General features: G+C 55.5%; 4 protein-coding genes across 5 annotated transcripts; all 4 read left to right on the top strand.

Annotated features, from left to right (window-relative positions):
* Positions 1 to 178: 178 nt before the first annotated feature.
* On the top strand, positions 179 to 3,485 carry LOC133057165 (uncharacterized). Of its 2 annotated transcripts, XM_061143323.1 has the most exons (9): positions 179 to 709; positions 1,057 to 1,164; positions 1,274 to 1,345; positions 1,575 to 1,660; positions 1,756 to 2,007; positions 2,384 to 2,584; positions 2,673 to 2,810; positions 3,052 to 3,204; positions 3,342 to 3,485. In XM_061143323.1, exons 1-9 carry the CDS (start codon positions 216 to 218, stop codon positions 3,398 to 3,400), a joined length of 1,563 nt encoding a protein of 520 aa, XP_060999306.1. In that variant the 5' UTR covers positions 179 to 215; the 3' UTR covers positions 3,401 to 3,485. The 2 variants fall into 2 exon arrangements, with proteins under 2 accessions (XP_060999306.1, XP_060999307.1); XM_061143324.1 differs by lacking the exon at positions 3,052 to 3,204.
* A 145-nt stretch (positions 3,486 to 3,630) lies between these two features.
* On the top strand, positions 3,631 to 15,754 carry ACAP1 (ArfGAP with coiled-coil, ankyrin repeat and PH domains 1). The gene is made up of 22 exons (XM_061143316.1): positions 3,631 to 4,240; positions 4,782 to 4,839; positions 8,333 to 8,452; positions 8,623 to 8,676; positions 8,752 to 8,810; positions 9,044 to 9,227; positions 9,359 to 9,403; positions 9,501 to 9,596; positions 9,707 to 9,781; positions 9,875 to 9,984; positions 11,155 to 11,206; positions 11,292 to 11,392; positions 11,679 to 11,802; positions 11,894 to 12,105; positions 12,686 to 12,755; positions 12,877 to 12,971; positions 13,071 to 13,243; positions 13,823 to 13,995; positions 14,539 to 14,648; positions 14,731 to 14,841; positions 15,204 to 15,253; positions 15,565 to 15,754. Exons 1-22 carry the CDS (start codon positions 4,188 to 4,190, stop codon positions 15,663 to 15,665), a joined length of 2,226 nt encoding a protein of 741 aa, XP_060999299.1. The 5' UTR covers positions 3,631 to 4,187; the 3' UTR covers positions 15,666 to 15,754.
* Positions 15,755 to 15,940: 186 nt separating this feature from the next.
* On the top strand, positions 15,941 to 17,958 carry KCTD11 (potassium channel tetramerization domain containing 11). The gene has a single exon (XM_061143331.1). The coding sequence runs from the start codon at positions 17,225 to 17,227 to the stop codon at positions 17,921 to 17,923; it is 699 nt and encodes a 232-aa protein (XP_060999314.1). The 5' UTR covers positions 15,941 to 17,224; the 3' UTR covers positions 17,924 to 17,958.
* A 21-nt stretch (positions 17,959 to 17,979) lies between these two features.
* On the top strand, positions 17,980 to 21,095 carry TMEM95 (transmembrane protein 95). Its single transcript, XM_061143332.1, has 7 exons — positions 17,980 to 19,725; positions 19,952 to 20,008; positions 20,203 to 20,283; positions 20,384 to 20,404; positions 20,505 to 20,612; positions 20,725 to 20,812; positions 20,940 to 21,095. Exons 1-7 carry the CDS (start codon positions 19,557 to 19,559, stop codon positions 20,965 to 20,967), a joined length of 552 nt encoding a protein of 183 aa, XP_060999315.1. The 5' UTR covers positions 17,980 to 19,556; the 3' UTR covers positions 20,968 to 21,095.
* The last annotated feature ends 1,775 nt before the right edge of the window (positions 21,096 to 22,870 follow it).

Genomic DNA, 22,870 nt, shown 5'->3' on the forward strand with positions numbered 1-22,870 from the left:
GGACAGAAAGGGAGGGGCAACCTGACAGGCTTCCAGCCGGAGGTCCCGAAACAGTTTTGATTCCGCCCCCCACGGCTCTAGGGAGCGGTGGGGGAGGAGACCCAGACCTCGCCCAAGAGTCCCCCTCCCGCCGCGGTGGGGGCGGGGCCTGGGGCGGGGCTATGTGGAGCAGGGAGGCGGGGCGAGGTAGCTGAGAGTGGCCCCCTAGTGGGGCCATGGAGAAGCAGGAAAGTCTGGGGGCTGCTGGCGGCCTCAGTGGAGAATCCCCTGGTGGGGGTATCAGGGGGGTGCCAGGAGGCATCGGAGGGGTCGAGTCAGGCGCCGGCTTCCTCTCCGGAGTAACCATGTTTCACGGTTCTGGGCCTCCCACGCACAATGGGGGAACCATAATTCGCAGTCCTGATTCTAGCCAGCCCTCCGGAGGGACAGCAGTCCTCGGTTCCGGGCTCAACCAGCATCCTGGGGAAGTCGCGGGCCACAGCTTTGGGGCCGGTACACAACCTGACGGGTTTAATCCCCACTTCCCTGGAACCAGTGTATCCGGGATGTTCAACCCGGGGTCCGGGGGGTCTGGGGTGTACGACTCGGCAAACATTCCGCTATCCGAGTCAACTTGCATGCGCCAAGACAGACCCTGTGAGGACCGGCCCCGGAGCATCCTAAAAAACAGCAGCTCCATCACGGTGCACAAATCCCCCGGGGCGGAGAGGTAAGGAGCCGGGGAGGAAGAAAGGGATTCCAGACATTAGAGGAAGCCAAGGCAGGGGAAAGGGGCGGAGTCCCAAGAACTAAAAGTGAGAGTAAGTGGGGATAATTGGGTGAGAAATCCGAGGTTCCTAGCCTTTGAGAGAGCGGCAGGTACGGGATAGACCCTTTGATTACGTAGCACGTGATTATCATCAGGTGTGACCCTACCCCAGCCTCCTACACGCCTGGAACTACCAGAGGGAACAAGAAAAAGGTTTTGAATGACTGAAAGAGTGAGGGAGGACAGAGAAGAGGAGGGCACTAGGAGATTTCCTCCCCCTTTTTTTTGTGTCCTTCCCTCACCCGAAGGAGAAAGTCTCAGCACTGGGATGAAATGAATATCCTGGCCACCTACCACCCTGCTGACAAGAACTATGGCTTTATGAAGGTGGATGAGCCCAGCACTCCCTTCCACAGGTGCGAGTCTGCAGCTCTAGCCCTTCAGCTCCTACTCTCTTCTCTATTCAAAGGAGAAGGGGAGTGCCTGCTGCCCGCTCTGAGGCACTGCCTCATCCCCTCCTTGCAGGCTGCAAGACAGCGATGAAGACCTGCTTGCCGGGACCTCTCACACAATGACTCCTGAGAAGTTAGCAGAGAGGTGAGAGTCCTGCCAGAGGTCAGTAGGAACCTGCGGTCTCTTGCCTCCTCCACCCCTGAACTCAGGTCTGAGCCAGCTCTGCTTTTTGGCTCTCCAAATGGGAGGTACTACAATTTGGATCAGGGGTCACTCAGGCCAAGGTGGGAGAGTCAGCCAGCTTGGCCCCAGCTACCACCTGCTTCCATTTTTTGTTCTCTCTATGCCCCCAACTGGTCTCTCTCCCCTTCAGGTTTGCAACAGTGGACAGTTTCTGCCCCAAGGTCCTGTACAGTGATAACAGAAGCTCGGGGTCTTCAGACAGCTTTTCCAAGACACGTGAGATGAGGGGTGGGGTTAAATGGAAGGGGAGGTGGAGTGAGAGCTCAGCGGAGAGCCTGGCAGGAAAGCCATGCTCTGACACTGGCCCACAGAATCCGATGACTTTGAAAAGCGCCGCAAGGCACACTACAATGAAGGAAAGTTCCTGAAAACTCAGAAAAACCCTCCCTTGGATAATAGCAAGAACAGCAGTGTGGGTAGTGTGAGTATGAGCAGTGGCGGCCGAGGTGTGATGCTGGACTCAGAGCCCAGGCCTGTGGAAAGAGGTGGGGCAGGAAGAATGACTGCAGGAGTCAAAGACCAGATTGGCCTGGTGGCCAGAAACCACATCCTAGAAGCCAAAGGTTAGCTATGGTGGAGCCCCAGACACCCAAGGGAACTGTAGTCCAGAACCTCTCCTCCATAGCTTGTCTTCCTCAGTGGGTGTCAGCCCAGGGCCCTGCTGCCTAAGAGGGAAGTCCTGCTGGCTGGTGTCCCCAAGGTAGACAGAGGGCAGCTGGGGTGGGGTCCCCATTAGGGGGGTCCCCGTCAGGGTAGTCCCCAAGGAAGGCTGGCTGGGAAGGAGGAACAGAAAGCCCAACAGAACTCTGAGGAGGTGGAAAGGTCACTGATGTTTTTCTAAAATGGGAGGAGGGGATAGAAGTGAGATGAGAACCTGAGGCTTGAGCTTCTCGTGGCTGCTCAGGAGTCACAATGAAGATGGTGCCCTGTATTCTCTAGGTGCCCTTATGACTCAGATTGATTTGGATGATTCCTCAGCTTCCCCTGCCTTCAGAAATCTGTCCCCAACTTCATCCACCACTGTGGTGTTGCAGAAGGAAATTGATCTGCAGCGCAAGGAGTATTACAGCAAAGGAAGATACCTGAGGTGCTGGTCCCACCCTGAGCTTGAGGAGGACACAGAAGATGAGCAGCAGAGCAGTGAGAGCTCCGGGTCAGCCCAGGAGCGGGAGGGCTAAGAACCAACAGACTGATGGGTGTGCCAACCCTGGTTCTATGATGCTTCCAGGCTCCACAAACTTGAACTGGGTGATTGAGAGTCCCATGAGCACTGAGGTCCGTCTGCTGGACCACACGGGAAGCTCCTCCCAGGATTTCCAGGCCACCGAGAGCTCCCGGAAGGTGATAGTGACATCATCGAAGCCTGGTGAGGGCACCAGGCCACCATCTCACCAGGCCTGGCCTTTGGCAAGCTCCCATCTTCCCAACCCCCACTCCCTTCAGGCCAGCAGATAGGCAGAGGTGATGAGAGAGGCCCTCCACATTCTTGTGTGCAATGTGGATTGTATGGAGAGAACCCAGAGGGATGGGTACTGGCCCCCAGCTTGGTACCACCGCTGCCCCCATGCCTCCTCCCTGATTCCTCTCTGCCACCTACCCCGCTCCAGGTACTGCCCTGTCCTCCAAAGACAGTGGGTCCCGAGCAATGTCTGACTGGTGTCAGTGGCTGGTATCCAAGGGGCTGAACTGGCAAAGCATGGGAGGCTCAGAGAGGGAACCTGGAAGTCATCCAAACTTCACAAACCAAAGCCAGCACAGACGTGAGCCTGAGCAGGGGCAAGGGGCTGGCTGGGGAGGGCGAGGGGCTGAGTGGGTAGGTTCTAGGGAGTCTGGGGATCGTGGGCCACGTCTTCTGCCTATGGCGAGAAAGCCACTAACCCAGCCCTTCCTCTTCCAGATGAAACCCTGCGGCTCCAGTGGACTCAGGAGGAGGAAACCAGACAATGGAAACTGTAGCCAGCTGGGGATGGGGTGGGAGCTGACTTTCCCTGCCCTCACCACCCTCGGTCAATCGGGGTAGACAATAAAGAGAAGAGCAGGAGTCTGGGTGCTGTGAATTGGGGTCCCAGGCTGATCCTGAGCTGTCGTTGAGGAGAGGGGGGGCAGAGATGGAAGTTCACATGCAGGAAACCACAGGCAGAGCAGAGCAAAAAGCTTGGCGTAGCCAGGGGGACTGGACTCAACAGGCACCCAGGAGCCCAGGAAAACCCACCTGCAGTGAACTGACAATGACTGATGTGATTCAACCACATACTTGCCAGTATCGTCTTTAATTCTTAAAGCACTCTGGAGGTAGGAATTATCATCCCCATCTTTCAGATGAGGAAACTTGAGGAATCAGCTTGCCCAGGTCAGGCAATCAGGATTTGAACCTGTATCTCTCAGACCTCCACAACTCAACCACTGAAGGAGAACAAAGCAGAGAGAGACCAGGGCCCTAGGAAGGTGACTGCAGATAGTCTCCGAGGGCGGGGCTGTGGCTTCTCTGATCTCAGGAGCTTCTCCACCCCCAGGCCCCGCCTCCACCCCTCCCAGCACTGCCTGGAAGTGAGGGGTGAGAGCTCCTCCTGGGACACCCCTTGCACCTAGGGAAAGAATCCTGTCCCCCACCCCCAGACTCTACCCAGGGGAGGACTCTCCCCTCCTCCCTCATCAGCAAGTCCCCAGGCGAGGGGAGTGCCTGTACTTGCAGCTCCACCCTCCAGGCCCGAGGGCCCACTGACCCGGGAGCGGTCTAGCTGAGATGACGGTCAAGCTGGATTTTGAGGAGTGTCTTAAGGACTCACCCCGCTTCCGGTAAGTGTACACAGGTGTCCAGGGGCAGAGGTGGGGAGGTCCAACACTCCCTAACATACACAACCTTCCCCATGTCGGACGGAGGATGTAGACAGAGGATGTCTTTCCAGGGCGTAGGTCTCGGGCAAGATCCAGCTTAGAAGTCAAAGCCATACCTCTGGTATCAAATCCCATGCTCTGATGCTCGCCACCCTCTGCCAGTGTGGAGGGGGTCCCTCCAGCCTCTCTCAACCCCAGAGCTGGCACTCCCTCCTCCCTCTCTTGGGGACCCCTCCCTTCCCCCAGCACCTGCTCTGGGCGGTTAGCAACTTCCTGCCCTCGCCACATCCACCCTCTTTCTACCTTCCTGCTCTGGCCTGGGCCTTAGTAGCTCTCACACTGTGCAGAGTGAGCGAGCCAGAGGGGGTGGGTGGAAGTTCTTAACCCATCAGCTTTTTCTGACTGTACCCTCGGCCCCCTAACCCCAACCCCTGACCCTGCCGACTGGACAGACCAGACAGGCCCAAACTCTGTTCCCGTGACCCTGTCCCTCCTTTCCCAGAGCCTCTGTCGAGCTGGTGGAAGCCGAAGTGTCAGAATTGGAGACCCGGCTGGAAAAGGTGATCCGGATGTGGAGGGGTGACCCAGGGTGGGAGTGAGATGAGAGGGGTAGGGCCAGGGAGAAAAGCAGAGACCAAGTATAAGTTCTGGAGATTACTGAACATTAACCAGGTTGGGTAGATATTGGGGGCTACAGAGAAACCAAAAGGTGGTTCTGTATCCTTAAGGAGCTCGGAATCTTGGAAGACAAGACTCACCTATGAACTTACTTGATCGTTCTGAAGACCTGCGTTATGCGGGACCCTGAGCCCCCAGAAGTTTCTGCCCTCAGGGGGCTCTCAGACTGTGGGCAACAAATCAGTAAAACACTGACACGATGCAGTCAGGCCTTCCTGGCTGCTCTTTACAAAAGCAGCATGCTCCCATCCCCCTTATTTGGCTTTATTTTTTTCCCCTCTACAGCATTTATCTCAGCTATGTTATGTGTTTATTTGCTGTATTAGTTTTCTATTGTATAACAAATGATTACACATTCCGTGACTTCAAATAGTGCACAGGTATTAGCATAGTTGTGGGTCAGCACAGCTTAACTGTGCTCTGCTCTGCTTCAAGCAGTGTTCCAGTCCTTGCTGTTGTGGGATTGAGGCCCTCATCTCCCAGAGGCCACCCACAGTTCCCTGGCCCGGGGCCCTGTCCATAGGCAGTTTATTTCATAGCAGCTTGCTGCTACTTCAAGGCCAGTAGTAGGCTTTCCCAAGTGTGTGCTGACGAGATGCCATCAGTTTATGTCAGAATGGGATCGCGGGGCGAATCCATCACCTCTGTCATTTGGGGGCGCCATCCTATTGCCCTTGCCGTGTGGTGTGCTGGTGAGAAGCATAATCCTCACTCACCCACACTCAAGAAGTGAGGATTATGCAAAAGCGGGAGTCACAGGGTACCCTGGCCTGTGTCTGTCCCATTTGCCAAGTCTGTTTCTTGTCTACTTTTCCCTACTGGATTGGAAGTATCATGAGGGACTTTTACATTTCCCCCTCCCCCGCCTCCCCTCAGTCCCCAGGGCCTTTGCCATGACCTGAAAGTTAGTAGGTAACCAACTAATAGATACGTTTACTAGTGAAATAGATACATTTAAATTGGTGTATAGCTGATTTACAATGTTGTATTAGTTTCTGGTGTACAGAAAAGTGATTCGGTTGTACACATGAATATATACATATATTTTTAAGTTAAACTTTTTATTTGTAACTAATTGCAGATCACAAAGTTGCAAAAATAGCACAAAGAGGCACAGGTACCCATCTCCCAGCTTCCCCCAATGGTAGCATCTTCCATAACTGTAATCTCCTGCTCAAACCAGGAAATTGCTTCTGGCATGATACAGTAAGCTTTCTAAAGACTTCACTTGAAAAAAAAAAAAAGACTTCACTTGAATTTTACCTGCTTTGCATATACCCTTTAAAAACAATTTTTTTTTCATTTATTTATTTAGCTGTGCTGTGTCTTAGTTGCTGCACATGGGATCTTTAGTTGCGGCATGTGGGATCCAGTTTCTGACCAGGGATGTAACCTGGACCCCCTAACACTGGGAGGATGGAATGTTAGCCACTGGACCCCGCCAGGGAAATCCCCTTCTTTGTGTATAATTCAGTGGGCACTTTATCACATGTATAGATTCTTATAACCAGCATCACACTCAAGATACAAAACTCCTGTCATCACAAAATCTTTTGAGCCATTTTTTTGTAATGGTACCCTCCCTCCCCACCCCCTTCCTTATCCATGACAACCCCTCATCTCTTTTCTATCTCTAGACTTGTCATTTCTAGGTTATCTAGGTGGAATCACACACAGTATGTGACCTTTCAAGATCAGCCTTTTTTTCCTCTCAAAATAATGTCTTTAGTTGTGGCCTATCAGTAGTTATCAGCAGTTCATTAATAGTTGATGAGTAGCTCATGCCTTTTGTATTGCTGAGCACGTGCTATTGTATGGAAGTACCAGTTTGTCACTAGTTCAGTCTTCTGAAAATTCCTTATTCAACTATTTGGGCAGGTGGGGTGAATAAGGGAAAACCTGGACACTCAGTCCCCCAGTGGAGTTGTGATCCTCTGGGTCCTTGTCCCTTATTACAGACACCCAAGGGTGACATCTGATAAAATTTGATCGTGGTCTGTTTCCTGACCATTACTGACCCTGCCAGCCATCTTCAAGTCAAGCTATAGTTCCCTGAAGCCTTCACTAGCCTGAAAAAGTGTTTTTCAGTTTAACAAAAGTTCCGTGAGCAAACCTCTGTAGCCCATGTTTTCTGAGCCCCTGCTACTCAAGATTTCCTCACAGAACTGCCCTGGTGGTCTCTAAATCCCCAGGCTGGATGAACTGACAGGCTCCATCAACTCTTGCCCCTTCCCAGATACAGTGACTCAGGCTGGAACCAATGGTGTCATCTCCAGGAGTCATGCAGCTCCTGCAGGTGAAAAGAACCAGGGGTCAGAAAACCTAGCTCTGGCTTCAGAGTCGGCCACCTCAAGGAGTGAGCTGGGAGGGAAACCAGTCTTCAGGCTATTCCTGCTACCACAGGGGCCTCCCAGAGACCCTCCTCAGGCCAATCACTGGTCCTTTGTTTATCAAATCACCTAGGCAGGTGGAATGAACTGGGAGATTGGGATTGACATATATACTTAAGCTATTAACACTGTATAAAATAGATAATTCATGAGAACCTACTGCATAGCTCAGGGAACTCGATTCTGTGCTCTTTGGTGCCCTAAATGGGAAAGAAATCTAAAAAAGAGGGGATTTATATATATAAATGGCTGATTCACTTCACTGTACAGCAGAAACTAACAACATTGTAAAGCAACTATACTCCAATAATTTTTTTTTTTTAAAGCCTCCTTGTTTGTAATTTAGGGCCAGACAGAATGGGCCCTAAGAGCACCATCTCTGCCCTGACCCTATGGCCTGGCTGACTGATTACTATTTATGAGGAAATGTTCACTAAGCACAGAATGGACACCTCCAGACAGTAAATACTGTATAGTTTTGTTTTTTTTTTTTTTTTTACAAGGCATGTGGGATCTTAATTCCCCAACCAGAGATCATACCCGGGCGCTTGGCAGTTAGAGCTCAGAGTCCTAACCACTGGACAGCCAGGGTATCCCCCATTTCTGTAGAATTTGATACTGAGCAGGTAAAGCTCTGGTTTCATCCTGAGAGCCAGACAGTGCGTGAGGATGGCGTTTCTGGGGAACTCTGGATCCAAGCAGATGTCACAGGGCAGGAGAGATGTCTGGGAGGTGAAACCGACACTGGCTCCACTGTCAGACTGGGAGGAATTTTGATCCAGACCCAGAGCAGTGGGAGCAAAGAAACCGAGATGAGAAAGCAGCTTGTGTGTATTAGAAACCAGACTGGGCCGCTGAGAAGTGTAGGTGGGGGGAGGGGGGGGGGACAGAGCCCTGGGAAAGGGGGGACAAGTCAGACAGGAGAGGAGCAGCACTGGGTATTGGTGGCACTGGCACAACTCCCTGTTGCTCTGTTGTTTCCCAGCTCCTCAAACTGGGGAATGGCCTCCTGGAAAGTGGGCGGCACTACCTTGCTGCCAGCCGGGCCTTCATCGTGGGCATTTGTGATCTCGCCCACCTGGGACCACCAGAGCCCATGATGGCGGTATGTGGAGGGTCCAGACTAGGCTGTGGTGGGGTCTGGGATGTGGAGAGACCCTGGGGAAGGCGAGGGGAGGGTCGGTCTGGGGTCTGCTGGTCCCAGGTCAGAGGTCTAGGGATGGGAGGACCCGACTGCCCTTGTCTGGTACTCTCTCTCTGCATCTTCTTGCCTAGGAGTGTCTGGACAAATTCACTCAGAGCCTGAGCCACAAGCTGGACAGCCATGCTGTAAGTGGGGAGTGGTGGTGGGAGCAAGGAAGTCTGTGGTCCTGACCCCCACCTGCCAACTTCTTTTTCCCTCAGGAGCTCCTCGATGCTACCCAGCACACACTGCAGCGGCAAATTCAGACCTTGGTCAAGGAGTGAGTTGGGAGGGAAACTAGTCCTCTGGCCTCTCCCAATGCCATGGGGGCCTCCCTGAATAAAGGAGTTGTAAGATTGGAGGCTTCTGGTGGCCTGATCATTATCCCCTATCTCAAGGATCCCCTCAAAGTCCTGAGTGTCCATAGATGCAAGGCTGTGAATGAACCTTAGGGATTTCTCTGCTGGGGTCGGTGGGTGTATGGGTAATTCTGTGTTATTCCTGCACCTCCAGAGGTCTCCGGAGCTTCCGAGAGGCTGGCCGGGATTTCTGGCGGGGGGCTGAGAGCCTGGAGGCTGCTCTTATTCACAACGCAGAGGTTCCCAGGCGCCGGGCCCAGGAGGCAGAAGAGGCTGGAGCTGCTTTGAAGGTTGCTCGAGCCGGGTACCGGGGCCGGGCCCTGGACTATGCCCTGCAGGTGCCTGCCCCTACCTGTCCTCCTGGGGTACCAGGGCCTCAATCACCTCGAGGCTGGAGAGTCACTGGTATGCAGTGGGAGGGGTGGGGTCTGTGTCTTCAAGACTGACCTGAGATCTTTTGGGCTCTCAGATCAATGTGATTGAGGACAAGAGGAAGTTTGACATCATGGAGTTTGTGAGTCAACGTGGGGGTGGGGGTGGGGAGGAGCCTGCTGATAGCAGGAGGGACCAGGGAAAGAGAGGGGTCTGCCCCCTGCCCACCTTGTCCCCAGGTGCTGCGTTTGGTGGAGGCCCAGGCTACCCATTTCCAGCAGGGCCATGAGGAGCTGAGCCAGCTGGCCCAGTATCGCAAGGAGCTGGGTGGCCAGGTAGAGCCCCAGGAAGCAGGGAGGTGGAAGAGGGAGGGAAGGGGCTCTGAGACGACTCCTGGTCTGGTGGGTGAGGCTGGAGGCATCTGAGATACCTCTCCTGTGCTCAGTTACACCAGCTGGTCCTGAATTCAGCCCGCGAGAAGAGGGACATGGAGCAGAGACACGTGCTGCTAAAACAGAAGGTGAGGACTGAGGCCCGCAGGCAGGAGGCGGACGGCCCTGGGGCCTTGTTCTCTGCCCACTTCAGTTGCCCTTTGACACTTTTGTACCCCCAGGAGCTGGGTGGGGAGGAGCCAGAGCCAAGCCTAAGGGAGGGGCCTGGTGGCTTGGTCATGGAAGGACATCTCTTCAAAAGGGCCAGCAATGCATTTAAGACCTGGAGCAGGTGAGGAGTGAACATCCCAATTGGCCAAAACCATCGGTTTTGGGGGTTTTTTGAGTGGTTATAGTGTGTTAAATGGGGCTTCCCAGGTGGCTCAGTGGGTAAAGAATCCACCTGCAGTAGAGGAGACCTGGGTTCAATTCCTGAGTTGGAAACACCCCCCTGAGGAGGGCATGACAACCCAGTCCAGTATTCTTGCCTGGAGAATCCCATGGAGAGAGGAGCCTTGTGGGCTATAGCCCATAGGGTCACAAAGAGTCGGACATGCCTTAAGCAACCAAGCATGCATGCAGGCATGCACATACCATGTGTTAAATACTGCCAGGAAAAACAGACAGACCGCCCCTACACCCCCACCCCTTCCTTCAGAGACTTTACATTCCATCAGCACAGACAGACAGTGATATGGTAATTAAGTAAATTATATGTTATCCTAGAAGGTAAGAATACCATAGGCAAAAAACAACAAAGAAGCAATGTGGACACAGCTGGGAAGGAGCTGTGACTTTGAATAGGGTGGTCAGTCTAGGCCTCATGGAGAGGTGACTGTTGAGTGAGGACTGGAAGGATATCTAGGGGGAGAATGTTCTAGGCTGAAGGAGGAGCCCTTCCAAGGCCCTGAGGAACCTGGAGGGTTCAAGGAACAGAGGGGAGGCCCTGGGTGTGGACAGAGGGAGGGAGGAGGAAGTGGTAGAAGATGCAGGTGGAGCTAACGGGGTGTGAATCGTGACGGCCTCGTTGGCTGTGCTCTGAGGGAAGTGGGGCGCCATGGGAGGGTGTGGAGCAGGGTGGTGACCTGCTCTGACGTGACCCCTTCCCCTTCCAGGGCCACCACCGGAGGGATCTTTGTGCAAATTAAGAAACAGAGCCCTTTCTCCAAGATACTTGTATTTGCCAAAATGTTGTAGTAATGGACTTATTTTATTAGACAAAGCATTTTTACTGCCATCTGCTGGAAACTTGTCTTTGTGAATCTATCACAATTGGGTTGCTTGAGATGTGATCAGCAACCCTCACATGTCCCCGGCTGCCCCTCCTCTGCAACCTCTGGGATGGGCAACCCGGGTCTCTCTCTTCTCAGTGAGATTCTATGAAGCTGAGAGCACCCCCTCCCTCCTGTTCCTCTCCTGAGCCATACCCCCACATCATTAACGCTATTTCTACCTCTTCCAGACGCTGGTTCACTATTCAGAGCAACCAACTGGTCTATCAGAAGAGGTACAAGGTGAGCAGGCTGGGTCCTGGGTGCTGGGCCCCAGGAGGACTCAGCCCTGCTGTGACTGCTTGGACATCTGCCCTCCCCCCGCCAGGACCCTGTGACCGTGGTGGTGGATGACCTCCGTCTCTGCACAGTGAAGCTCTGTCCTGACTCAGAAAGACGGTTCTGCTTTGAGGTCGTGTCCCCCAGCAAGTGAGTACAGTGCCCAGGGGTGATGGCCTGTGTGTCTCAATCTTACCAGCTGGCAAGGGTCTTGGAGGCCCCTCATGCTGCCCCAGATGTTAACCCTTTGGTACTTGACTCGGGGGGAGAGTATAGGGCAAAGGGGCATATCTGGAAGGATATTACCGATTGGTGCAGAGGTATTTCCATATGACTGGTACCAGCTGCACACTTGCTGAATGTCAGCCTGCCCATCCTGCCACTTGACTCCCCAAGCCTCAGACCCCTCCCTGCTCTCCATTCCCCTCTGGTCCAGGTCCTGCCTCCTGCAGGCTGACTCAGAGCGCCTCATGCAGCTGTGGGTCAGCGCCGTGCAGAGCAGCATCGCCACAGCCTTCAGCCAGGCTCGCCTTGATGACAGCCCCCGGGGTCCAGGGCAGGTACCTTAACCATCAGTGCAGGGCTGGGCTGCCCAGCGAGCTAGGACATCCCTTCCCTCGGAGCCACTCTTTCTTCCCCTGTTCCCCCCAGGGCTCAGGACACCTGGCCATAAGCTCCTCTGCCACGCTGGGCCCTGGAGGGTTGACCAGGGGAAGGGAGCCTGGTGGAGTGGGGCATGTGGCAGCCCAGGTGCAGAGCGTGGATGGCAACGCCCAGTGCTGTGACTGCCGGGAGCCCGCCCCCGAGTGGGCCAGCATCAACCTTGGCGTCACCCTCTGCATTCAGTGCTCCGGCATTCACAGGTCTCTCCGCTCCCCCGGGTCCCAAGCGTGGGCCCCTGCTCCTCCTGGGTTGGGGGCGGGAGACTTGCCTGGGTTTCTTCTCACATTCTGCCTGTTACCTGGGCTGAGCCTTTGGGGCACAAGGTGGACTCAGGTGGGCCCAGCCCCTCAGTGTCCTGGTCTGGTGAGGGTAGGAGGACACCCAGGGGAGTTGATCGGCTTGTCTGGAGGAGGTGTGGGGTCAGGACTGCTGAGGGTGGGGGAGCTGAAAAGCAGAGAGAGATGATGTTATGAGGACTTAGCAGATCTATACAGCCCTGGGGTGGGGGGGAAGGGAGGGGAGTAGCATGGAAAGAGTTGTCCAGGCCAGAATGCCTGGAGAGAGGGGAGGTGGCTGGAGAGGATGAGGAGAAGGGAGGAGAGGGAATGGTGAACAGGTGGAATCCTGCTTGATCCCGGTCAAGACCACGTGACCCTGGCTGCCCTCTGCCTCCTGACCCAGCACCTCGCATGGGCCCCCATGTAGGACGTTGCCCCTAAGTCTTTTCAGGAGTAGCAGCTGCCCCCACAGAGGGCCTGACATATCCCCCTTGCTCTCCAGGAGCCTTGGAGTTCATTTCTCCAAAGTCCGGTCTCTGACCCTTGACTCATGGGAGCCGGAACTCGTGAAGGTGACTTGGGGTGCTGTGAGTGTGTGGGGGTGGGGTAAGGGCAGGGCTGCAGAGCCCGAGGGCTCAGACACTCACCCATACCCTACCTGCCTGTCTCTGCCTCCACCTGGGCCGCCTGCAGCTCATGTGTGAGCTGGGAAATGTCGTCATAAACCAGATCTATGAAGCCCGTGTGGAGGCCATGGCTGTGAAGAAGCCAGGACCCAGCTGCTCCCGGTGAGGCTGGGGCTACCCTCCATGTGGGGAGGGAGGGAGGAGGGCCCAGGATGAGAAGAGGGAAGACTGTCTCCTTCCCCTGCAACACTCCCCCATCAGGCAAGAGAAGGAGGCCTGGATTCATGCTAAATACGTGGAGAAGAAGTTCCTGACCAAGCTTCCTGAGATTCGAGGGCGAAGAGGTGGCCGGGGGCCCCCCAGGGGGCATCCTCCTGTGCCCCCAAAGCCGGGGCTTATCAGGCCCAAGCCGGGGAGCTTCAGATCGAAGCCAGGTATATGGTTGGTTGGGCATCTGTGAGCGCCTGCTGTGCACTCAGCACCATGCCAAGCCCAGTGGGGAGGCACAGAGTCCTGGATCCAGGTCTTCCCCTTGAGAATGTTCGGGGGGCCAGACCGTACCAGCACTGGTTTTATAAGGCAAGAGTTTCAGGGATTAAAGCGAAGGATGGGAAGGACCATGGGGTTGGGAGGAAGCAGGAAGGGCTCTGTGAGGGTGCCAACAGCATGAAATGAGTCTCAGGAGAATGAGTGAATGTCTCCAGAGGCCTGTGGATGAGGGTGGGAGCTTGGCTGGGAGAGAGGGAATCAAGAGAGCTGAGGTTGACTAGCAGCTCACCCCCAACGTCCCCACCAGTTGAGGTGGTCAGATATGAAGAGGCGAAAGATGAGTCTATTCTATATGCCTAGGGACCCGCCCATATCCACTCACACCCTCCTACAACATCACCTCCCACAACAATTCCTGGTCTTGGAGTCCTCCCCACAATTGAGAAGTGACCTAAACCATCACAATGTCAGGGGTCTGTGCTGGGGGTTTCCTTCCCAGATTCATAGCTGGTTCCTCCTCACAGAACCCCCCTCTGAGGACCTGGAGAGCCTGCACCCCGGGGCCCTGCTCTTTCGAGCTGCTGGGCACCCTCCATCCCTTCCCACCATGGCTGACGCCCTTGCCCATGGAGCCGATGTCAACTGGGTCAACGGGGGTCAGGAGAATGCCACACCGCTGATCCAGGCCACAGCTGCTGTGAGAGTCTTGGTGACCTCCCTACAACACCTTTAGTCTCCTTCTCTCTTCCCTCTCCTGACCTTGGTCCCAGCTCTTAACCTTCTCCCCAGCCCCTAGGGAGTGATAACCAGTAGAGCCTGATTGCTAAGAGGGTGAGATTTGGAGGCAGAGAAACCTGGGTTTGGATCCAGACCCTCACCACTTAGAGCTGTGAACCTCCTTGTGCCTCAGTTTCCTCATCTGTAAAATAGGGATAACGTGCCTCATTAGGTTGTACTATGGATGTAATACATGTAAGAGCCAGAACAGAGGGACTTCCCTGATGGTGGTCCAGTGGTTAAGATTCCGTGCTTCCAAGGCAGGGGCTGCGGGTTCAGTCCCTTATTGGAGAACAGATCCCACGTGTCCCGTGATGCGGCCAATAAATAAAGCTTAAAAAAAAAAAAAAAAAAAAGCAGAGCCTGCCACCCCATACCACTGATCTGACCCGACTCCAAAAATATCTTTTAATTTGTCTCTAATTTGCCACGTTCTCTCCCCATTCTCTATTTCTCCATGCAGAATTCTCTTCTGGCCTGTGAGTTTCTCCTCCAGAACGGGGCAAACGTGAACCAGGTGGACAACCGAGGCCGGGGCCCGCTCCACCACGCAACCATTCTTGGCCACACGGGGTAGGGACAACAGGGATGATGGCCTCGGGAGGAAGGCTCCAGACGGGGTGAGGGGCCGGCTGAACTTGGCTATCTTGTCCAGGTTGGCCTGCCTGTTTCTGAAACGGGGGGCCGATCTGGGAGCTCGAGACTCTGAAGGCAGAGACCCCCTGACCATCGCCGTGGAAACAGCCAACGCTGACATCGTCACTCTGTGAGGGTGCCTGGGGAGGCTGGGCTCGCGCTTGCACTATCCACTTGGGCGGGGCTCACGCCAGACCCCAGCTTGCCAGGAGGGGCCTGGGGAGGGGCGGGGCCAGCTCCTGGACCGACTGAGAAAGGCTCCTCCAGGTGTTGACTGAGGCTTGGAGTAGGAAGGGGAGAGGACAGGATAAACTCACCTTCCTTGGTGGATTTATTCTGAGAGAGGCATCATTCATTAACGTTGTCAGGCATCTTTAAAGTACTAGACCCTGGGGAAACAGGTGAATGAAACAACCCAGCTCAAAGGATGGGAAGGTGGGGGTGGGGGTGGGGTGAGAATGTCACTCATTCCTTAATTCTCTCCCCCTTCAGGCTACGATTGGCAAAAATGAGGGAGGCCGATGCGGCCCAGGGCCAGGCTGGTAAAGTACACCTCCCCTCCACCCTGCACAACATTGTTAACTGTGGGCTTCTGGCCCCTGGTGACCTGTCCCCAACTCCCTGTCCTCAGCTTCATTGATTAATTACATTATTTATTCAACAAATACGTATTGGGCGCATCCTACGCTCCAGGTCCTTGAAACAAAGCAAAGAATAGGCGAGGGCGCTGCCCTGACAGCACAGACATCTCCTCCACCCACGTTGGAAGCGCGTGCTCTTACCAGGCCGGGCTGTCCCTATTGTACTATTCGTGCTAGGACCCAGACTCTCAGCCCTTTCTCCCTCCCCTCAGGAGATGAGACATATCTTGACATCTTCCGTGATTTCTCTCTCATGGCATCCGACGACCCGGAGAAGCTGAGCCGGCGTAGTCATGACCTCCACACGCTTTGATCCCAGGCCTTCAAGGGCTTGCACCCCCCATCCCTTCCCTCCCCATCGCCCACTCTTTCCATTAAAGCCTTTGTGCTTTGCTCTTCAAAGTTCATTTATTGGCCACCCCCTTCCGGCTGGGGCTGGTGAGATATAGGCACTGGGACTCCTCGGGTGCAAGAGCGATTGGGAGTTTTCGAACTGGAGTCACTGGAGGGGCAACTCCTGGGAGTAAGGGGGAGCTTCGGCCTCTAGGGCGGGGGCTCGCGGGCTCAGGCGACGTGGCCAGACCAGTCCGGCCAGGCAGAGGCCGCTTGCGTGGCGTGGGTTGGGTCTAGCCTTGGGGGGGGGGAGGGGCGGCTGGCATCCGGCAGGAATGGCGAGGCTGGCTCAGGCCACCCTGGCCCGGAGGCATCCCTGGAATGTGGATGCTCAGCACCCGCCCCCTCGGGAATTCCCCGCTGGAGCGACAGAAAAGGAACAGGTCCCCAACTCCTGACGGCCGGCCCTCAGTTTCTTGAGCGGCGGGATAGGAGATGCCCGCGTCCACGGAATTGTAGACGTGAGGTCGGGCACACCCGGGGGCCCGTGGGGCCGTCGCGGGTACATCCGGAACGACGTGACTGAGTCACCCTCCTGACCCCACCCCCGCTAGCGTGCGCTGGTCCAGCTGGTCCGCCCCGTCTCTCTGGTTCGCCACTCGGCTTCCACCACCACCCTAGCAGCGCTCGGCCGGCGGGGGCGGGGGCGAGGGGCGGGGCGCCTAGGGGGCGGGGCTGCCTCTTAAAGGGCCCCCTGCAGCTGCCCTTAGGCCACTTCCTGGGGGCGGAGAGGGCTTAAGCGGTTGCAGCGAAACCGAAGAAGGCGTCGGCGCCCGGGTCCCGAGACTCCCGGCTACTTCCATCGGAGTCCTCGGACATTCCCAGCTTTTACTGAACGTGCTTCTACGGTCCCCAGATACAGAGGCACCCCCCGCCATCGGCTCCGGTAGCCTCGCCTCCATCTCCTGGGACCCGCGCCGGAGTCAGGCAAGGCAAGGCCTCAAACTGGTCCGCGGAGCCCTGCGTGGACTTGCCCACGGTGACAGCGATCTGCCCGAGAAGCTGGACCCTTCAGAGTCGGCCTTGTGCTCGCCACCGTCACCTGCTGGTTGGATTCTGGAAAGCCACTGTCTGAAGACCACAGAAAGGAATCGCTGACCACCCAGAATCGGATCTCTATCTCCCATACCTCTCTGACTTCCCTCTGCTCTTTTCATCGGTTCTCTCGACCTTTCCGGCATCTCTGTGCCCAGAAACCATCCCCCACCACCAAGGCAGCTAGGGTGAGCCCCAAATCTTGCTGCCTTGTACTCCAATCTGTGCCTCCCACTCAGAGACAGTCTGAACCTTACCACCCAGTTCTGCATACATCCAGGAAGTTCTGCCTTTTCTTCTCTTTCGGTGTCTTATATACTCCTCAAAATTTCTCCTCCTCCTGTGCCCTCTTCGCCCCCCTCCTTCGGGGGCCCCGTGACCCTGAATGTCGGGGGCACGCTATATTCCACCACGTTGGAGACCTTGACTCGATTCCCAGACTCCATGTTGGGGGCCATGTTTAGGGCTGGTACCCCCATGACCCCCAACCTCAATCCCCAGGGAGGTGGCCACTACTTCATCGATCGAGATGGCAAGGCCTTCCGGCACATCCTCAATTTCCTCCGGCTGGGCCGCCTAGACCTGCCCCTTGGATATGGGGAGACAGCACTTCTGAGGGCAGAGGCTGACTTTTACCAGATCCGACCCCTCCTGGATGCCCTGCGAGAACTGGAGGCCTCTCGGGGGACCCCAGCTCCCACAGCCGCCCTGCTCCATGCAGACGTAGATAGCAGCCCCCGCCTGGTGCACTTCTCTGCTCGTCGAGGCCCACACCACTATGAGCTGAGTTCTGTCCAGGTGGACACCTTCCGGGCCAATCTCTTCTGCACCGATCCTGAATGTCTGGGTGCCCTGCGGGCCCGATTTGGTGTAACCAATGAGGACAGGGCAGAGGGAGGCCCACACTTCCATCTGGAATGGGCCCCCCGCCCCACAGAACTCCCCGAAGTGGAATACCGCAGACTAGGGCTGCAGCCACTGTGGACCGGGGCACCAGGAGAGCCACGGGAGGTGGTGGGCACACCCAGCTTCCTGGAGGAGGTGCTGCGGGTGGCTCTGGAACACGGCTTCCGTCTCGACTCTGTCTTCCCTGACCCTGAAGACCTGCTCAACTCCCGATCTCTGCGCTTTGTTCGGCACTAGGAACTGAGACCTGGGAATGCTGCCCTCAGTTTGACTTCATGGGGGGGGGGGGGGGGGGGGGAGAAAGAACGGGTCAGTAAAGGGGTTGAAGATTCTCCTGAGGCCTTTTCCTAGCTCTGCTCCGGGAGCTGTGAGAGTCAGAGGCCCCACTGCACCTGACTGGAGAGCCCAAGTATGGACAGGAATCCCCACACTGGAGAAAGCCCACCAAGAGCCCACGAGATCACTGGGTCTGGACCGGAGCTGATATTGGGAGGGCTGGGGAGGCTTCCCTGGCTGGTCCTCCCTGAGTCTGGGGACCTTCGGTGTTTCCTTGCTTGGAGCTCAGTATTCAGAGTCTGGAAAAGCAGGTATGCTTCTCTGCCCAGGCTCAACTTAGCAGGACTGTGGAAGGACGGTGAGGTCTGAGGGAAAGAAGAACTTTGGATTGCTCTAATGAGGTCTCCTGGACTGTGACTTCTCCTGGAGATGGTGGCCTCGCCTGGCCTAACAGATGAGAGGTCAGAACACTGAAATATGGGAAGGGAGGTTCTTTGCTGTGTCCTAAGCCACCACTGAGGGAGACAGGGAGGGCTACGCCCTACCTTAGGTTGGCATAAGGGAGCTAGGAGAAATCCCATTAACTGTGGGGCTGGAGCATCCCTCTGGAGACCCAGGTGTTTTTTGTTGTTGTTGTTGTTGTTTTTATCCAGGTGTTTTAAAGAATCCCATGTTGAAGGTGGGGCTGGCTACAGGGAGGAGTGGGGCATCTTCTTGGATCCGGGCCTTCCTTCCTTCATGTGTACGTGCCTGTCAGCCAGTGGCTCTGACTGATGCGTGGATCCCTGCATCCTGGCTCTCAGCCATGTTGCTGGAGGTGGCGTCTGTGTGCTGGTCTTTCTGTGGCCTCTGCATGTCCAGGCCTGTTTGGGGTTGCCCAGCAACTGTTTTGGTATCAGGTGTGTCTGTGGTATGGGTGTGAGTAGACTGACAATTAGTTTAATCAGAAGGGGTGTGTGTGCACATGTGTTTCACACATCCACATAGGCAGGAGAGGCCTGCTGAGCTTTGAGTCACTAGGATCTTCTAATGAGAGGTAAGAGAAGTCACTGGGCTTAGCTAGGCCTTGGAGGCCTGTATAGAACTCTCTGTTGCTACGGCAACCATGAGCCTGTTGCTAGGAGATAGTTGGGGAAGGCCCAAGGCTGCTCAGGGCGAAGAGGAGATGAACAGAAGAGTTTGAGAGAGTGGGGGAGGATGTGGACAGGGGTGGGTTTCTGGGTCCCTGGGGGTACGGGATACTCACAAACAGCTTCTTCACTGAGGAGTCACTTACTATTTATCACTGGTCGTGATTTACAGGAAGAAAAATAAAATTGCTTTTGGAATCACCAACTCATGAAGGCTGCTGAGGGCTAGGTTGGGGGTATAGCAGCAGCCCTGCTTTCTCTACCCATCTCCCACTAGAAGAATCTTCTTCCAGTCCCGAATTCATTGGGCCCCAAGTTTACCCCAGCCAGAGATGGGGTAGTGTCACTGTGCTAGAATGCTCTAGAACCTCAGACAAAGGGCTGGAACCAGGATCACAGAGCATTCCAGTGCCTTTCCAGCCTAGGTGGGGCCAGCCCTCCCTCCAGCACCCCCAGCAGGCCTCATGTGGACACTGGCACTAGGTGGCATCTTCCTGGCAGCCGTTGAGGCCTGTGTCTTCTGCCGTTTCCCAGACCGTGAGTTGTCAGGCCGCCTGGCTCAGCTTTGCAGCCAGATGGAGGTCCAATGGAAGGACTGTGAGGTTTCCTGGACATTCTCGGCCTTTGCCTTAGGTAAAATCAGACATCCAGAGATGGGCCTAGCAACACTCACCCCTGTGCCCCAAGGGGCCTGCAAGTGGCCTCCCAGCTCTGCCTCTCAGCCATCTCCTCAGTCCACAGCCCTCTCTGGACACACTTTCTGCTCCCTCTGGGAGAGCTTCTTCAGACCCTGGGAAGGGGCCCAGAACCTCCTTCCAGGTCAATGAGGGAATCACCCAATCCTTACCCATCTCCACAGATGATGCATCCTTGAACAAAATCACAGAGAAGACTCACAGAGTCCTGAGAGTCATGGGTGAAGTCAAGGGGGAAGGCACAACCTAGGGGCTTATAAGGCACAACCAAGGAGGGTGCTGGGGAGGTGGGGTAGGGAAGGGTGGAGGGCAGATGGAGACAGGAGAGAGTGGTGGGGTGGTGCTGGGTGAAGGGGTGGAGGTGAACCAGCCCTGCTGAGGCCCTGGGCACTCTAGCTGCTCTCCGCCTCCCCAGAGATCAAAGGGTCTCTCTACTCACTCCCTTCGTATTGGCAATGGCTTCAAAAGACCAAGCTCCGGGAGTACAACAGAGAAGGTACAGATGTGGGGAAGGACCAAGGGGTGCCTAGGTCCTTGGGCAAAGGGGTGTGTGGCTGAGCTCATCCGTCCCCACCCTGCCTTGTCTTTCATTTCAGCTCTCTGCCCTCCCGCCTGCCGTAAGTAGGAAAGGGAAGGGGTAGCGAGAGCCAGGGGCTTGGTGCACCTGAGGAGAGCTGTCACGGAGGGGTGGATGCATGGAGCGAAGGCTTCCCACAGCACTGCTGGTCCTACTGTCTCCTGCAGGGGGCAGCACCATCCTGTACAACTGTTCCACCTGCCAGGGCTTCGAGGTGTACTGTTGGCCCCGAAAGCGCTGCTTCCCAGGTCCTTACTCCCCGCCTCTGCCTCACCCCACCCAGATCTCTGAGCTCTGAGGCTCCCCCACCATCGATGGGTGTAGCCCCCGGGATCACTCACTGCCTCCTGGGTCCCGTAGGAAGTCACGATCTTTGGGAAGCTCGGATCCTGCTGCTGTTTGTGTGCGGAACTGCCCTGCTCCTGGGTGTTCCGAGCCTCGTGGTGGAGTGAGTTGGGGGATCAGGGCGGGAGACAACCTCACCACCTCCCACCAGTACCCCCTTATCCTTCCTCCTGCCCTCGCGGCCCTTCCCTCCTCCATTCCCAGGCCTCCCACCCGCTGTTTTCCCTTAGGTACAACTACTTCCAAGCAAAAAGTTGACTTGTGAAAATGAGGAAAGAGCCTAGCCTCCAGTTCTAAGGAGCTCGTGTGCCCACAACATCCACTTCTCTCTTGGGGTTGGGGGTGGGGTGGGGAGGGGGGTGGACAGCCAGACCCTTAATTCCAGCCCCAAGTGGTTCAATCTTCCAGACCCTGATACTCAGACATACCCCATAGTCCCAGTGTCAGATGGTCTCCAGGGACCCAGGCACCCACAGCTGGAAAGCTCCTCCCCTTCATCCTTCAACCAATCAGATGGGGGCAGTCCCTGTGCCAGGAAAATATCTACAGAAGGAAAGAATCCCCTCTGCTCACCACCACTCCCACACCCCCTTCTGCCTGTTCCCGGAAAACGTGGGGGCTGCCAGGCCCCAGAAACTCCTCTTGGCCCTCCTGTGACTGATTGGGAATCCGGGAATGAGTGTTCTGGAAAAGTCCCTCCCCCTAGAGTGAGACCACATCAGTCAGCCTGCTGGCATGCTCCCCTTCCATTTAACATTGTGAAGCCTCCCACAGAGAGAGGCCTCCCTCCTGCCAGGCCCAACTAAACGTGCTGTCAAATGGCCTCCGCCTCTGCCTGGCCTCTGTCTGCAACCGGGGAGGGCAGGGGGAGAGGGAGGCTCATGTAGCACAGTGGTTCTCAACTTGGGGAGGTGGGGATTTTGCACCAGAGGAGATGTTTTTGATTGTTTTGATGGCGGAGTGGGGTGGGAGGAATGTAGTAATGGCATCTAATTGTTAGAGACCAGGGATGCTGGTAAACATCTGAAAATGCACGGGAATGTTCTCCAGGACAAAGAATGATCCAGTCTGAACAGTTAGCAGTGTGTGGTTGAGAAACCCTGGTGTCTGGTCCCTTGGTTATCAGTTTGGATTTGGGGGATGGGAGATGGGACCTGAAAAGAAAGGCCTGTCTCCAACTATAAGTCACAGTCCAAGGGCCTAGGCCTGGGAGGGATCCTTGCCTTCACACAGCCCCATGGTTTTCAAACTGGATACTGAAGTTCAAACTAGAATTGGAAGCTCCCAGTTCTCAACAAGCTGCGTGTGTCCATGCTAAGTCACTTCAGTCGTGTCCGACTTTGCGACCCTATGGACTGTAGCCCACCAGGCTCTTCTGTCCATGGGAGTCTCCAGGCAAGAATACTGGAGTGGGTTACCATGCCCTCTTCCAGGGGATCTTCCCTACCCAGGGATGGAACCTGCGTCTCTTATGCCTCCTGCGTTGGCAGGTAGGTTCTTTACCACTAGCGCCACATGGGAGATCACATGTAGAGTCATCTGGTCATCTTAAAGAAACTACCTGTTGCTGGGTCTTGTCTCCAGAGATTTGGAGTTTAGTGGTCTCATATGGGGCCTCAGTTAATCTAATTTACAGCCAGCCAGGGTTAGAACCACTGTTTGGGGGAATCTGTAAAGGTGCTGGGGATAGAGAGAAAGGAGTAATTTATCCCTTCTGGAGAAACACCTTCCATTTTGTTTTACACATTCTAGTCCAATGCTTTCATTTTACACTGAAAAATGGAGCCCAGAAATCATATGGCATGCCCAAGCTCATACAACAATTGAAACATTCACTCATTCGATAAATACTAAGTGATTGCTAGCCAGGCACCGGACAACGCTGCCGCCCACACTGGGGTGAGAAGCGCCCTGCTGACACCCCAGCCACGCAGCTCTCCTTTGTCTCCAGGAGCTGTCTCAAGCCCCCCAAGAATGTGCCCTCTTTCCAGGCTCAGCATTTTAGAGCTGTCCTCCTTCTCACACCCAACATGCAGTGGGTCAAGACTTTTGCCCATCTCTGAAGGACCTTGCTCCTCTCTGCCCCTCCTCCTGTTTTATGGGCCCCAGCCCTCTCTGGAACCCTCTTTCTCCCTGCAGAGCCCAGTATCCCAAATGTGCA

Source organism: Dama dama, chromosome 5, assembly GCF_033118175.1.
Source record: "Dama dama isolate Ldn47 chromosome 5, ASM3311817v1, whole genome shotgun sequence".
Taxonomy (NCBI): Eukaryota; Metazoa; Chordata; class Mammalia; order Artiodactyla; family Cervidae; genus Dama; species Dama dama.

Coding starts and splice junctions, on each gene's coding strand:
- LOC133057165 (XM_061143323.1), top strand. CDS start 216: ATGGAGAAGCAGGAAAGTCTGGGGGCTGCTGGCGGCCTCAGTGGAGAA. Junction 2,585..2,672: donor AGAAGATGAGCAGCAGAGCA/GTGAGAGCTCCG, acceptor TGATGCTTCCAG/GCTCCACAAACTTGAACTGG. Junction 2,811..3,051: donor AGTGACATCATCGAAGCCTG/GTGAGGGCACCA, acceptor ACCCCGCTCCAG/GTACTGCCCTGTCCTCCAAA.
- ACAP1 (XM_061143316.1), top strand. CDS start 4,188: ATGACGGTCAAGCTGGATTTTGAGGAGTGTCTTAAGGACTCACCCCGC. Junction 11,207..11,291: donor TCTATCAGAAGAGGTACAAG/GTGAGCAGGCTG, acceptor TCCCCCCGCCAG/GACCCTGTGACCGTGGTGGT. Junction 14,649..14,730: donor ACCATTCTTGGCCACACGGG/GTAGGGACAACA, acceptor TATCTTGTCCAG/GTTGGCCTGCCTGTTTCTGA.
- KCTD11 (XM_061143331.1), top strand. CDS start 17,225: ATGTTGGGGGCCATGTTTAGGGCTGGTACCCCCATGACCCCCAACCTC.
- TMEM95 (XM_061143332.1), top strand. CDS start 19,557: ATGTGGACACTGGCACTAGGTGGCATCTTCCTGGCAGCCGTTGAGGCC. Junction 20,405..20,504: donor TCTCTGCCCTCCCGCCTGCC/GTAAGTAGGAAA, acceptor GGCTTCCCACAG/CACTGCTGGTCCTACTGTCT. Junction 20,613..20,724: donor CCGAAAGCGCTGCTTCCCAG/GTCCTTACTCCC, acceptor TGGGTCCCGTAG/GAAGTCACGATCTTTGGGAA.